At 40.6% G+C, this 16,258-nt stretch overlaps 1 protein-coding gene across 9 annotated transcripts in view; it reads right to left on the minus strand.

Annotated features, from left to right (window-relative positions):
* LOC103046465 (SPHK1 interactor, AKAP domain containing) overlaps window positions 1–16,258 on the minus strand; it is a 152,969-nt gene that overhangs the window by 2,898 nt on the left and 133,813 nt on the right. For 6 of the 9 annotated variants that reach the window (XM_022679453.2, XM_022679451.2, XM_022679452.2 and 3 more), the window contains 4 exons: window positions 15,626–15,790; window positions 10,618–10,701; window positions 6,307–6,353; window positions 577–761 (listed from right to left, as the gene is read on the minus strand). In XM_022679453.2, the coding sequence (XP_022535174.2) occupies window positions 577–761; window positions 6,307–6,353; window positions 10,618–10,701; window positions 15,626–15,790 (481 nt within the window). The remainder of the gene's footprint in view (window positions 1–576; window positions 762–6,306; window positions 6,354–10,617; window positions 10,702–15,625; window positions 15,791–16,258) is intronic. The other 3 variants (XM_049483237.1, XM_049483238.1, XM_049483239.1) reach the window with 3 other exon arrangements.

The raw sequence follows: 16,258 nt of genomic DNA on the forward strand, positions 1-16,258 counted from the left end.
TTACTGACAAGTGTGGAGGTAAGTGGGTGAGAGGATGAGGAGGGGATGAGTAACTAAGGAGATAAGGAGAGTCAATAAGGTGAAAGGAGGAGAAGATGATAAAAATGCATGTGAATGGATAAGTAGACAAGAAGGTGCAGGAGGAATTAGTGGACGAGGTGGAAAAGAGGTGAAGATGAGGATGTGAGAGGATGAGGAAGGGTGAAGAGATAAATGGATAAATAAAGTGCAAGGATAAGTAGATAAAGTGAGGATGGGGATGAGTGGATGAAGGAGGAGACAAGGGGATGAGTGAATGGGACAAGGAGATAAGTGGAAGAGTAAATAAGGCGATAAGAGGATGATTGGATGAGAAAGTGAGGGGTTAAATGTATAAAAGGGTGTGGGGATGAGAAGAGGAAGAAGAAAGAAGGGAAAGAGTGTCTGATGAAGTGAAGGGATGAGTGAATAAAGCAGTAAGGGGATCAATGGATAAGAGTGTGGGGATGAGAAAAGGGGAAGGAGAAATAAGGGAATGAGCGAGTGAGGGGATAAGGAGGTTGGGTTTTAAGTGATGTAAGGTGGGTAAAGGCTGACCTTGGCCAGACTGTGTTCCTGAGTCTTTCTGAAGTAGAGAGCCGGAACGCCGAGCTCCGAGGCTGCGATCCACTGCAGTGCCGCCCGCAGCTCCACATCCTCACTGTCCACTCCCACATCAACGTTCACCACCAGCAGCTCCCTCTGACAACTACTGCCCGCTGTGGACAACCCTGAGGTCACTTCTGAGAGAGAGAGAGAGAAAATAAAAGGGAAAAAAGACAGAATTAAAACGTGCACCTTCTATCACACTTCTCTCTCACACTCATCCTCTCCATCACACCTCCCACCCTCCCACTCTGCTCCTCTCACCATCACTGTATCCTGCAGAAAAGAGATGTGTAAGTGTGTGTGTGTGTGTGTGTGTTGGAAGAGAGTCAGCAGTTCACTGTCCTAAAGATTGAGAGCAGAGAGAGACTGCTTTATATGGTTGCAGAACTACTTAAATTAACAGAAAATTGAGACAAAGTTAACCTAAAGCAGAATGTGACTATGTAGTGTTGGCTAACAAAAAATTAACAAAATTTATAAATTAAAATATTTAGTTTTGGGGGTGAGGATTAGAGCATTAGAACATTTTCATCCTTGTCTGATCATTCTTGTGTTTGGTCCCAATCACCACATTGTTGGTTCGGAGAGTGAGAAGTGTGTTTCATGTTTAGCTTCCAAAGATGTCTAAATCGAGGCCGACTCAAACGGAGTGTGTGTTGTGCCTCTCAGCAGGGGGTGTCTACAGCTCTGCTCTGAGTTTGTGTGTGTATATGTGTATCTTTTGTTCTGCTGTGTCTGAATGAGTCATTTTTGATGTGTGAGCTTGTGGTTTGTGTTGGCCAATTCAAAGAGCTCACTCGCTCTGTCTCGCTCTCTTTCTGTCTCACTGTCTTTCAAATTCACCCTCGCATGTACTCTTTAGCTTGCCCCTTGACTGTGATTGGATCTAATCCCTCCACTGTTTGTGCTCCCTTGACTAAACTGTCCTAACCTATAGGCTCGTTGGATTTTACTCAGCACTGCCCAGACCAATCAGCACCAGCCTTGATACAGTGCATGATGTTTTTTTCTTTTTTCGTCTGACTTGCTTCTGCACTTTCACTGCATGAAGATAACACATGAGGCACCTGCAAGGCTTTAAAGGCATTTCCTATCACAGAACACACTCCCAATTGTCTAGAAGCTCTCTTTTTCTGTTAATTCCAAAATATTTAAAATCTCTGCTATCTCTAAAAGAAATGTATTTTAAATTAACTTGTAATAGTTTTTGTGTTACTTTTAATTTTACTAATGTAAATAAAGTGGCTAAATGCAAACTTAAATTTACTTTCATTTAAATATAAGATAGGCCATGTAGCAGCCCTTCTTAAAGTCACTTATTTTAAAAAGTTTATCATACCCATGCAGTTTAATGTAATATAAGATGAATTTTGGCTTTGTTTATTTCATCTGCTTCTAAGAACATCAAGCTGTGGGATCTACTGTAAACACCACAAGATGTACTATGGTTCACGTGGGCCACAACAGGTGGAGACTGCCCCCAAACCCCTACCCAACTGCTCTCAGCTACTGACCAGCACGCCAAGGCGCAGTTCATCTCAAACAATCCTTAAATTTTATATCTTCTGAGACTCCACCTCCTGACTGTGATTGGCCCTAATCACTGTCTTGTTTGTTCTTAAGCCCTACCTCCTGAATATGGCTGAAATCGTATTGCCAGCTCCTTTGTTATGAGACTCCTCCCCTTGACTGTGACCACCTTCTCTGTTTTGAGACTCCTCCCCATGACATAACACATAAATTGTGTTATTCAATACCTCACCTAGTTTCTTCTAAAACTCCTCCCCTGTCTTTGATTGGCCCTCATCACTGACTTGTTTGTCCGAAAACTCCAGACTGTAATTTAGTTCTAAACGCAATCACTTTTTATATATACACTGCTCAAAAAAATAAAGGGAACACTCAAATAACAATATAACTCCAAGTAAATCAAACTTCTGTGAAATTAAACTGTCCACTTAGGAAGCAACACTGATTGACAATCAATTTCACCTGCTGTTGTGCAAATGGAATAGACAACAGGTGGAAATTATTGGCAATTAGCAAGACACACTCAATAAAGGAGTGGTTCTGCAGGTGGGGACCACAGACCACTTCTCAGAACCTATGCTGTCTGGCTGATGTTTTGGTCAGTTTTGAATGTTGGTGGTTCTTTCACACTCGTGGTAGCATGAGACGGACTCTACAACCCTGGCTCAGGTAGTGCAGCTCATCCAGGATGGCACATCAATGCGAGCTGTGGCAAGAAGGTTTGCTGTGTCTGTCAGCGTAGTGTCTAGAGGCTGGAGGCGCTACCAGGAGACGTGGAGGAGGCCGTAGGAGGGCAACAACCCAGCAGCAGGACCGCTACCTCCGCCTTTGTGCAAGAAGGAACAGGAGGAGCACTGCCAGAGCCCTGCAAAATGACCTCCAGCAGGCCACAAATGTGCATGTGTCTGCACAAACGGTTAGAAACCGACTCCATGAGGATGGTATGAGGGCCCGACGTCCACAGATGGGGGTTGTGCTCACAGCCCAACACCGTGCAGGACGCTTGGCATTTGCCAGAGAACACCAGGATTGGCAAATTCGCCACTGGCGCCTTGTGCTCTTCACAGATGAAAGCAGGTTCATACTGAGCACATGACAGACGTGACAGAGTCTGGAGACGCCGTGGAGAGCGGTCTGCTGCCTGCAACATCCTTCAGCATGACCGGTTTGGCAGTGGGTCAGAAATGGTGTGGGTTGGCATTTCTTTGGAGGGCTGCACGGGCTGCATGTGCTCACCAGAGGTAGCCTGACTGCCATTAGGTACCGAGATGAGATCCTCAGACCCCTTGCGAGACCGTATGCTGTTGCGGTTGGCCCTGGGTTCCTCCTAATGCAGGACAATGCTAGACCTCATGTGGCTGGAGTGTGTCAGCAGTTCCTGCAAGATGAAGGCATTGAAGCTATGGACTGGCCCGCCCGTTCCCCAGACCTGAATCCGATTGAGCACATCTGGGACATCATGTCTCGCTCCATCCACCAACGTCACGTTGCACCACAGACTGTCCAGGAGTTGGCGGATGCTTTAGTCCAGGTCTGGGAGGAGATCCCTCAGGAGACCATCCGCCACCTCATCAGGAGCATGCCCAGGCGTTGTAGGGAGGTCATACAGGCACGTGGAGGCCACACACAATACTGAGCCTCATTTTGACTTGTTTTAAGGACATTACATTAAAGTTGGATCAGCCTGTAGTGTGTTTTTTCACTTTAATTTTGTGTGTGGCTCCAAATCCAGGCCTCCATTGGTTAATACATTTTATTTCCATTGATTATTTTTGTGTGATTTTGTTGTCAGCACATTCAACTTTGTACAGAACAAAGTATTCAATGAGAATATTTCATTCATTCAGATCTAGGATGTGTTATTTGAGTGTTCCCTTTATTTTTTTGAGCAGTGTATATATATATATATATATATATATGTAAGACGCCTTCCCCTGACTGTGACAACTGTCTATGTTTTGTGACTTCTCCTCTTGGCTGTGATTGGTCCTAATACAACCCCTGGCAAAAAGTATGGAATCACCAGTCTTGGATGAGCACTCCTTCAGACATTTCATTCTGTAAAACAAACTCTGATCAAAAACATGATACAATAATAAGGTCATTCCAAAGTGCAACTTGTTGGCTTTCAGGAACACTCAAAGAAATGAAGAAAAAACATTGTGGAAGTCAGTGAATGTTACTTTTATTGACCAACCACAGGGAAAAAAATATGGAATCACTCAATTCTGAGGAAAAAAGTATGGAATCATGAAAAACAGATAAACAAAAGATGATTCAAAATACATCACTAGTATTTAGTTGCACCACCTTTGGCTTTTATAACGGCTTTCAGTCTCTGAGGCATGGACTTGATGAGTGACAAACAGTATTCTGCATCAATTTGGTGCCAACTCTCTTTGATAGCAGTTGCCAGATCAGCTTTGCAGGTCGGAGCCTTCTTGTGGACCATTTTTTTTCAATTTCCACCACAGGTTTTCAATTGGGTTGAGATCTGGACTATTTGCAGGCCATGACATCGACTGAATGTGTCTTTCTCCAAGGAATGCCTTCACTGTTTTTGCCCTATGGCACGATGCATTGTCATCTTGGAAAATTATTTCATTATCTCCAAACATCTGTTCAACTGAAGGGATGAGAAAACTGTCCAAAATGTCAATGTAAACTTGTGCATTGATAGAAGAATTAACCACAGTCATCTCCCCAGTGCCTTTGCCTGACATGCAGCCCAATATCATCAAGGACTGTGGAAATTTGGTTGTTTTCTTCAGGCAGGCCTCTTCATAAATCTCACTGGAACGGCACCAAACAAAAGTTCCAGCATCATCACCTTGTCCAATGCAGATTCTTGACTCATCACTGAAGATAACTTTCATCCAGTCATCCACAGTCCATGATTGCCTCTCCTTAGCCCACTGCAGTCTTGTTCTTTTATGTTTAGGTGTCAATGATGGTTTTCTTTTAGCTTTCCTGTATTGAAATCCCATTTCCTTTAGGCGATTTCTTACGGTTCGGTCACATACATTGGCTCCAGCTTCTTCCCATTTATGCTTCATCTGTTTAGTTGTACTTTTTCGGTTTTCAAGACAAATGGCCTTAAGTTGCTTGTCTTGACGCTTTGATGTCTTTCTCGGTCTACCAGTACGCTTGGCTTTAACAACCATTCCATGCTGTTTGTATTTGGTCCATATCTTGGATACAGCTGACTGTGAACAGCCCACATCTTTAGCAACCATGCGTGAAGAGTTACCTTCTTCAAGAAGTTTCACAATCCTCTCTTTTGTTTAAAGAGACATTTCTCTTGTTGGAGCCATGGTTCTTGCCACTCTAATTCGTCCAGCAGCCCTCCAAGGTGTCATGACTGCAGGTGTTTTTAACTGCAGACTAACGAGCAGATCTAATCTGAGGCAGGTGTCCATTTAGGGAAAGGAAATTGACTGGGTGTGTCCTTATTTTCTACCTTCAATTTGAGTGATTCCATACTTTTTTCCTCAGAATTGAGTGATTCCATATTTTTTTCCCTGTGGTTGGTCAATAAAAGTAACATTCACTGACTTCCACAATGTTTTTTCTTCATTTCTTTGAGTGTTCCTGAAAGCCAACAAGTTGCACTTTGGAATGACCTTATTATTGTATCATGTTTTTGATCAGAGTTTGTTTTACAGAATGAAATGTCTGAAGGAGTGCTCATCCAAGACTGGTGATTCCATACTTTTTGCCAGGGGTTGTATTCACCTCATTAGTTTTAAGACTCCATCCTCTGACTGTCTTCTCTGAGACCTTCCTTTATAGTATTTTTTTAATAGTATCTAGTAGTGTGTTAGTGTAAAGCTGCAGAGAAAGAATGATTTGAGGCTGTGTGTGTGTGTAAGAGAGAGAGAGAGGAAAGTGAATGTAAATGGTGTTCTCATTTATAATAAGCTGTTTTTTTATACGTTTCAGCAAGAAAAAGGCAAAAAGGCACTACAGAGAGTTTATAATAAAGATTAAAGGATTTATGGAGGAGGACAATTCCGTATGGCTCATAGACTCTGAGCTTTAATCCGTTCACTGCAGCAGGACGAGCTTTGCAACTGCAGCCCTACACCCATAGAACATAGACAGTGTGTGTGTGTGTGTGTATGAGTTTTAAAAGGATGTACTACTCACCATCTGCTTGTTCCTGACTCTGTGCTGCCTTCCTCTCTCTCTCCTCACTGCAAACAGACGCACACAAACAGATATTATCAGTATTTTTATTTTCAGTTTCTTTTCTGCACAACTCAACCCACTTATGGACCAATATAGAAAAGAAAGTACAAATTCAGCAAACAAAGACTTCTTCATTATTTAACAACATTGCAGTAATGGTGACATGGTTGAGATGTAGTAAGGGTGGAGTGTGAATAGCGCACCCAAAAGTAGGGTCCAATAGCATCAAACTATTTTAATCAGTAAAAGGTCTGGCAGTGCAGCTGGCACAGTGGAGCTGGCACTCTTTAAAGCAAGTTTCTAAGACAGCAGCAGTATGTGGATAAGCATTATCCTGTTAGAACAGCACACTGGAATGGGCATTCATAAAAGATAAAACAGTGTCTGTAAGTCTGAAGCTGCCTCCACACAGATTTGTCTCCACAAAGACAAAAACATGATTCTATCACAGTTTGGCACGACTACTCAGCAAGTTTTATTTTATTTTCAGTGATGGGTGCAACCATTTTTTTGACAATAAGTGTAAATAAACAACTATTTGTAACTGAAATCAAGAATACTGGTTATCGCAAAATAAAATCCCAATTAAATTACATACTAGTGCATCTCAAAATTTTTTTATTAAAGAGACGAAAAGTGGTACTGTTGGCAGTGTGCTGAGTCCTGCTTGAAAATGAAATCTGCATCTTCATAAAAGTTATCAGCAGAGGGAAGCATGAATTGCTGTAAGATTTTGTGGGAAAACAAAACTGCACTGACTTTAGACTTGATAATAAAACACAGTGGATCAACACCAGCAGATGACATGTCTCTCCAAACCATCACTGATTGGTGGAAACTTCACACTAGACCTCAAGCAGTTTGGACTGTGTGTCTCTCCACTCTTCCTCCAGACTCTGCTCCCTTGAATTTACAAATGAAATGGTTTGGAAAGACATGTCATCTGCTGGTGTTGATCCTACTGTGTTTTATCAAGTCTGAAGTGCAGTTTTTTTCCCACAAAATCATACAGCACTTCACGCTTCCCTCTGCTGGCAACATTTATGGAAATGCGGATTTTATTTTCCAGCAGGACTTGGCACACAGCCAAAAGTACCAGTTGATCCTATATAATGTTTTTCTGAGACAATAAAATAAATAAACGCTTAAAATAGATCAATGTGTGTAATACATTTATATAATACATTATTCACATTTTTGAACTGAATTACTGAAGTAAAGTAACTTTTCAATAATATATATATATATATATTTTTTTTAATGCAGAAAATATTTACAAATCCAGGTTTGCAGAAATGCAGTAGCTGTCAAAATTATAATCCTTCCAGAGACCAAAGTGGTCCAAAAAGTTGATCACAGAACTTTGTTCCAAATGATGTTAGAGTCCATAATAGAGAGCTTGGGGCAGCGGTGAAGCTCATTGGTTTGAGAACCAAGTTATTAACCCGGGTTTGACAAGCTGTTGAGCCCCTGAGCAAGGACCTCAAACCCCACTGCTGCCCACCACTCCAGGCACATGTGCTCAGTATAACACTGTGCGTGTGCTCACTAATGTGTATCTGTCTATATAGAAATGTGTTGCATTTCTGTAATGTTATTCAGAGAAATGTAGCCCTGAATGTAGGAAAACAACAAGAAAAGCCTCATAATGGAAGCTGCTACATCAGGTGAGCAAAAGGTCACTGCATCTTCTTCTCAGACAGTTACAGCTCTGCGGCTTTATTTTTATACAGGTGTACCTTTAACTGTTTGGATTCTGTGAAATAATTAAGCATTTTTGTATTTGTGTTTTGATCAGTTTTACTCATAGCTCAGGACAATCTGAAAACCAAATTTCAAATTTAAACTAAATTTACTTTAATGTAAGTAATTAACTATATATATATATATATATATATATATACACATATATATATATATACTGCATATCTCTCATAGTTCAGCATATGCAACCACAATCATGGCAAAAGATGTCAGACTTGCCAGTTGTCCTGATGATTGTTATCAAAACTCTTATATAAAAGAGGGTCAAGCCACAGAATGTCACTGCAGAAAAGACTGGCTCTGTATTAAAGCTCTGAAAGTGGAATATGTGGTTGTAAAAGGTACATGAGCAACATGCACGACTTGAGAGGATTTTCAAGAAAAGGTGATTCTGTTGCTGATGTCGGTGCATGAAGAGCTACCAAACACATCTCCAGAAAACAGGCTGCAACTGCTGCATTTCTAATGTTAAGCCAACCCTGAACCAGAGACAAGCTTCCACAATATATTATTGTATTATTGATATAATTTGTGTGCACAGCCATCTCAAAGTATTATGCATGGTCATGTCACATTGCAGTATGTGCAAATTTAATCATACTGGTACGTTATGCTACAATATACATTTGCACTGTTCTATCTTAGGCAGATGAAATGAAAAGCATATCTACTCAATATAATTAATTATTTTTCAATCTTTGATACACAGGGCATTACTAACAGCATGACGAGTTGGATCATTGGCTTGTGGAGAAATCTGATGTAAAGTCCTTTTTTTTTAATTAGAGTCAATTTTGCGAGTTGGAGGCACAAATCCAAGGTGTCTGAAGTCCAGTGTAAAGTTCCCACAGTCTGTAATGGTTTAGTTTGCCATGTCTCTCTGCGTATACTGTTATGTACTGTAATGGCCAGAGTAAACACTGACATCTACCAGGAAATTTTAGAGCCTGTCCATCTGCTGATGAGCTTTGTCCAGATGCAGATTTCCTTTTTTAGAAGGACTGAGAACCTGTCCAGTGTCAAACCTATTATTAATGGATATTCCTGTGCTTGATTGGTCAGCCAACTTTCCGAACCTAAACCTGATACAGGACCTGCTGTAATTTATGGGAAAGGACCCCAAACTATGTACTGAGTGTAAAAATGATTATATTCGTTTTTAGAAGTTTGATCTTATGAAGTATTCTTACAACTAAAGATACAGGATTTCCTATAAGTCCTAGCGATCAAACGAAAAACTAAGAAAGGCTTAAAATATATTACTTTGTGTGATAAATGTAAAAAGGTTAAGTTTACATTTTTTAAATGTATAAAAAAAAACTATTTGTTTAATACACCTATACTACTACTACTACTACTACTACTACCACTTAAAACTACTTAATATAAGCAATACATAGTAATACTACACAGGCTAATACTATTACTACAGCTAATACTACAACTACAGCTATACTTACTACCACTAATAATGCAACTAATAGTATTCTATGCTAATAATCTTCCAAATAATAACCAATAATACTACTACAAACACCAAGGGCCCTATCTTACACCCTGTGCAAGACATGTCATGATGCTCATTGCTATCTTACACCTCACAAACAGTCTATTTTTTTTTTTTACACCTTCCACCTGCGTTGTTTAAATAGCAACAGCGCTTGTGAATATATCTAAACTGATGAGTGTGGTGGTCTTACTGGAGTATTGCTATCTTGGCAACAGAAAACACAGGTGCTCCACTGGCTGAATACAACCTAAACAGACATCAACAGACAGATGTTCACTGCTACACACGTACACCCCCGCTTGTTATGCGCACATGGACACACAGCCGTGCACAAACCCATAGCGTGTGGCTGTTAGCAGCTATGCAAACTTTTACAACAACAATAAACAGAATTCAAAATAAACTAACATTATTCTACATCAACACAAAATGTGTCATTGTTTTATTACTTAAATTACTTGCTCGCACACCTTAACAGCGTAAATGAGCAAGTCAGTTTTCTATGCTAAGAAGTATCTGAACACATCCAGGTAGCTGTGCCATTAAAATAACAAAAGTCAGAGAGCACCTGGATTTTAAAGGAAATGGCATGAGCTGAGCTGATTGGTTTATTTCATGTTACACCTGAATCACACCAATGATTAATTAAGATAATTAGTACACACTTTTTTTCGTAGGTCATTAAATAGGGCCCTAATACTTATTCCACCACTTCCATGACTAACACAAATAATAATGAGATGTAAATGTTTTTGACGGCAGTCTCAGCTCGTGTATTAATTTAAATTTAAATGTTAAACGTCTGTGTTTAACAGATTAGCCTGTAAGCTAACTGTGTCTGACCGTGCTGTCACAGTCTCTCATCTGTTAAAGAGAGGAAGTGTGGGATGAGGGCTTTGGATGTTACTTCGTCCTTGAAGCGAAAGTTTAACTGCCATTAACCCCACAGAGCTGCAGGCTGGTTGCAGACTCAGTTAGCGTGTGCTGCTAGCTACCTGATTAGCCCAGCAGAGACGGAACATTCTGGAAAGCCCTCCAGGTCTGCCACGCCAAGACTGGATGCGCTGCTGTTGCCATTTCTGTAACACACATACACACACACACACAGTCAGCTCTCCGTGCTCGGTCTCTGGCCGTGCCAGGCTAAAGCCAGCATCCACACAGTAGCGGCGGTTTATGATGTGAGCTGGTGCGGCGGGCACTAACAGCGTTTGGGCTCCAAGCAGAGCGAGATGGCACGCTATGAGAGCTGTAGGGGGTGTAATGATTCACACAATGCACAGTTTGATACGATACAGGGGTGTCTGTGATATGTGACGTAAAACTGAGGTGTATTTTAGGTTAAGCACCATTTTGGATCTGCTCTGTGTTGAAATTTATTCTTTTAATTTTCTGTTTTTACCTTTTTCTTTTCTTTCTTTTCTAGATTAAATAGATGACTGGTGCTGTGTTTTGGGCTGCTTTTCTTCCTTCCAAAGTTGCTAACACTACAACCCTGTGTTGTTCTGGATTAGCCACTCTGCACTTTATAGGTCTTTAGGTTTTTAGTGTGATTAATCAGATTGGTCACAACAAAATTCTGCGATTAATCACAATTTATCACACCTATTCATCAAGACTAAGCTTTTTATAATAGGTTTTTAAATCTACATAAAATAATCAAATATTATATATTTATGGGTGTAGTGTTTTGCCTATAAATAAACTGTATTAATCACAACAAATATTCAGCGATTAAACATTTTTAAATGCTTTATACTTCCTTTGTAACTTGTAAAAATAACAGCTTTAATGAAGGAAATAAACCCTAGTGTAGCTGCATGTTCCACATTCAATAATTTGGAAATGAAACATTCCAGCAATGTGTCTTTGTGTGTGTGTGTCTATCCGTACGTGAGAGAGAGTCCACACACTAATCCATATATCAGCATGAATAAAAGGTAATCTACCTTCTAAACTCAACAGTAGTAAACCATGCTGTGTTTGTCGTTAAGTGTCACTAAAATGTAAGAAAAAAAAATGTACAGGTGTAAGTTGTGGACAAACTTAGTGACATGATTATGAAGTTTCCAGATGAACTGCATACTTTATCACTGACAGCACTAGTAATTTTGTTGTTGTTTCCACTACTTCCACCACTTACTGTTCCAGTGCCTCGTTTATGAACTTAAAGATAATAAACAATTGATTGATAAAGCCTGTACACTTTATAACACAGCAAAAGAAAGAAAAACCTTTGAATTCATTAAAACATCCTGTGGGCCACCTCACAACACTCCCCAATGGTCCACAGTGATACTGCTTAGATTTAACCACCCAATATTCCACGTGACGCAATGCTGAGGTTTATGAATCTGACCCCAAATAAAGTCTTAATAAAAAGCCCTTCACCCTCCAGACGAGGTCGAGTTTGAGGTTGTGCGTGTGTATAAATATTGAACGGTTAAAACCAACAGGATACGAGAGGTGGCACCGCACCTGTCTGCCAGTCTAGGGCTCTTTTTCCTCTCTAGACCAGAAAACATCAGCGCTGTCAGCTCGGCTTATTCAGAGCACGGCCTGGAAACGGCCACTCTAATGGAATCTCTCTCACTTTAGGGATTTGCATTTCCCCCCTCTGGCTCTGGCTGGCTGGTCTCTGTGTGTGTGTGTTGTGTGTGTGGAGGAGTGTGTGTGTGTAGTGTGTGGAGGGAAAATGTTGACTGGCCAAAAGCAGTGTGAGTTAGTGTCCAGTAGGCAATTTAATCTCATTTGGCCTAATGTGGTATGTCTGCGTGCTGACTGCACCAGAGCAGAGTGTGTGTGTGCGTGTGTTTGTGTGTGTGCCATGAATTATGCCGTGCCTGTGGTGTGTTTAAACTCGTTCCCTTCAGTGTGGGTTTGCGGATGCATTCTTGTACTTGGCTGATGCTTCCAGCTACATTACAGCCAGTCAGAATAGAGTAAAGCCAGGATTTGAATGTGGTGGATTAAACTGAGAAGTAAGGAAAACATTGTGGGCCTAAACTGACCCTTACCATGACCTTAGCACTGTATTTACAAAAAGAATGAGCTGTGCATCATTACCTTTACATTAACAGGCTGAAGTGACAGACTTTTTGCTCAGATTTGATTTTGTCATGGCTGTGTGAACGTGCCAAAAACGATTTTTTTTTTATCAAATCAGATTTGAGGCACTTTTATATGTGGTCCTAAATAGGATGCATATCTGCTTCATGGACATGCGACATGAAGGTGAACAGTCAATTCATGCGTCTTTTTGCTTTAACGCTGCGCTACACGCTTCTCTCTCGTACCCATAAACACGTCTCTTGGTGCAGATGTGCAGCTATAGGTGTAAAAACAGCAAAAGCAAACCGCCTGACCTTTTTTCACCTCCTCGACTTAAGCATGAACTTCAGACCAGCTGTTTACTGTTTCTCCACTCCATCAAAAGATGCTCCACATATGAGCTGCTAAAACATCCATTTCCCTTTAAAAAGCTACAAGTCTCTCGTCTCTCAAATATGAAGTTTTTTTTGTTTTTGGTGAAGAAGGCAATTGTTTATACACGTATCAATGTGAGCATGTGAGGCGTTTCAGAGACAGATTCGTTCACATTACACACAGAAACAGATCACTAACATTTGTGAATGTGAAGCATCAAGATCCGATCTGAGCAAAAAATTGGATTTAAGCAATGCGTCTTGTAATGTGAATGTAGCCACAGAGATATGAGACTTGCATGCTTTGCTATGGCATAACTACAAGAGCTGTGGGCTGACTACCTGTACTGTAGTGCACAAATGTGAATAAGTGTGAGAAAACTCTAGAACACTCGTAAACAAAAAATATTTGCATTCAGAAGGAATCAGCTGACAGGAATGAAACTTGGTGGTCAGTTATGCAAGACTATAATGGAGTGACTCAGACCATCAGTGGGTCAACTTCAGCAACGACTTCCCACATTGGTGTGCATTTTTTTTATGATTACAAACACTCTGACAGTCCAAAGTTAAATTTTTTCGAGCCTGCAACCAGCAGCACATCCTTCACTTTACCAACAGGACAATGCTCGTCCACACACTGCTGCCATTTCAAAAGCTTGCCTTGAAGACACAGATACTACAATAAGTCCAGCTGCCAGACCTATCTTCGCAGTAAAACTTTTTCAGATCCTACTGGATTTGCCATCAATACTCCATCCCTAATACAGCAAAATCTGCAGGAATTGTGAGAGGATATGGACCTCTACAAGTCCATAATGAGTCGTCTGGCATGTTGTGTCATACATGCCTTATACACGAGATCTGTGTATATCAATAAAAAAGATGAATATTCTAAATTTTGAATAGTTTATTGCTAAGCCCCTCGTCCAAATGCTTATTACAGACTACCTAACATGTTGTTTTAAATGTGCAGAGAGGACTGGACACTCACAGATAGTGCAGATACTTCTTAAAAACTCAAATATCAAAACATCAAAGAAAACATCAAAAAGCATCAGAAACTGCTTTACACTTGGTGAATCAGTTGGTTTGACAACTGGGTTTATGGATGAGCAGAAATGTGTGAAACGATTATGGAGAGAGATTTAGTGAAGAAGTGATGACATAGTGCAGTGTGCTTGGCTGTAAGGTCAGTTGGAGTTGTCTGCTGTGGGGGGGCTTCACACCCAGGGGTCCAGAGGGTGGTGGTAAAGTGGAAAACTGAATTCAGGCCTTGACTCGGCTTGGTTTGTCGGCAGCTCTTTACACTATTCTGCTAGCAAAAGTACATCAGCCCCTACAGTTTATGGTACATACAGTCCTGATACAAAAGACTAGGCACCCCCCTCAAACTTGGACCATTTATCTATAAAATCCACTTGATTTTTGAATCCCCATTTGTGCATTCCACAGTTTAGCACTGTAAGCTTTTTATAGGAGTATGTCCTGTGCTGCATTGGGAAAAGGCCAGAGCAAACTGCAGCAATGGACACTGCCTGGGATAGTCTAACCATCTCTTTCATATAACAAGTTTAACTAAAGTAACTTCAAACTATTAGTTACTTCAGACAGCTGCAGACGAATATAATTCACATCACTGATAAACTCAAAATACTAATACAACTAAAAGCAGTTTGAACCCATTCACCTCCTATTTATTGAATTTCTCAGAAACTGTATTATTAATATTATTAGACTGTGTTCTCCCAGCAGGTAAAAGTGGCCCAAATCTAATCTGTTTTATCGTATGTGACACAGAGGTTTTATCTAAACAGCAAAAACACAATAGATCTGAAATGTTTAATTCCAGTTTGGACCAGTTTCATTTGTGGTGGTAAAATCTAATTCAAATTCAAAACACAGGAATGTGATGCAGTCTGAACAGCAAAATCAGAATGTATGACTTTAAGTCAGTCAGCTTAACATTCACTGAGGAGAACGCATGGAAAGTAGCAGGAAGGTAACAGACAGATATCTCTGTTTAAACAAAATTAAAGGCATATATCGCAATCACTCTACGTTTTAAGAAATATAAAAACTGATGAGCCCAGTTGTCTGCCCTTGGACATCCTTGATAGCTCTGTAAAACTGGCAAAGATGAAACCGAAACTTCACTTGAAGCACAAGTGAAATCAAATGAAACTGCATGTCAGTTTACAAGTGTGAACTGTTCAGACAAATGACGCATACAGGTCACTAAAAAAAACATTTGAATTTGGTGTGAAATTTGGATCTGGGCCACTTTATCTGCTAAACACCACAGGCTAGAGAGCAATGATTCTGAAAAATATAAAGAGTATAAGCTTTAATTCTGTTTTAGCAACTAGAAAAAGTTGTGCGCAATTCTGTAAATCTATGGCTTTTACTCAAGCATAACATCCTAAACTGACTGGATGGTGAGCAAAGCAGCTTTAGTTATGGAGCAGCTGGAGCCACGGGCAGCATTAGCATTTAGCATATGTAGCTTTAATGGAGGAACTAAATGGAGCAGCCTTGGAATGGCTGGTAAGGCATGATGGGATACTGGAGGACTGACCCCTCGCTTAGCTGAATAAAGCTACTGGTGGTCTCCTCTTGGGGGTCTTCTTCAGGGGCCACCTGAGCCCAACTGCCTGAGCCACTTTCCTCACTGCTAGTGCTGAGAGAGCGGCACTCCCCCTCCGCAACTGTAGAGGGCACTGTTGGGGTCCTGCTGTCACTGCTGGGGGAGAAAGTACATGGCATAACCAACCGCATGGCGTCACTGGCCAACTCTGCTTAACTTTGGGGAAGTCTTTTAAATACACAGCTAAAACACAAATATCTGTCAGGGAAAAGACAAATATGCAACATGTAAATGTACTTCTACTTAAATCTACTTAAATCTATTTGCACAGCATTTATGTTAGGAAAGCTCATATACTGAAGTGAATTTTTTTTTTTCTCTACTAAGAATCTATTTTGTCTGCAGGCATAACGGAACAATCTTTTGTATTAAAGAAAACAGTTGACAACGTAATTTTGCACAATTTTGCTCTCTCTCAAGGCAGATCAAAGCCACTCTGCAGAACAGTGATCTTACTATAGCGTTCAGGGCTGAACAATTTCAAAGCTCTGCCACAAGCTCATCTGCTCTGCTTCAAATCATGAATGTAAATTTGACCCTCAAGTGGTGTAAAAGTGTATACAT

Source organism: Astyanax mexicanus, chromosome 9 (genome assembly GCF_023375975.1).
Source record: "Astyanax mexicanus isolate ESR-SI-001 chromosome 9, AstMex3_surface, whole genome shotgun sequence".
Lineage (NCBI taxonomy): Eukaryota > Metazoa > Chordata > Actinopteri > Characiformes > Acestrorhamphidae > Astyanax > Astyanax mexicanus.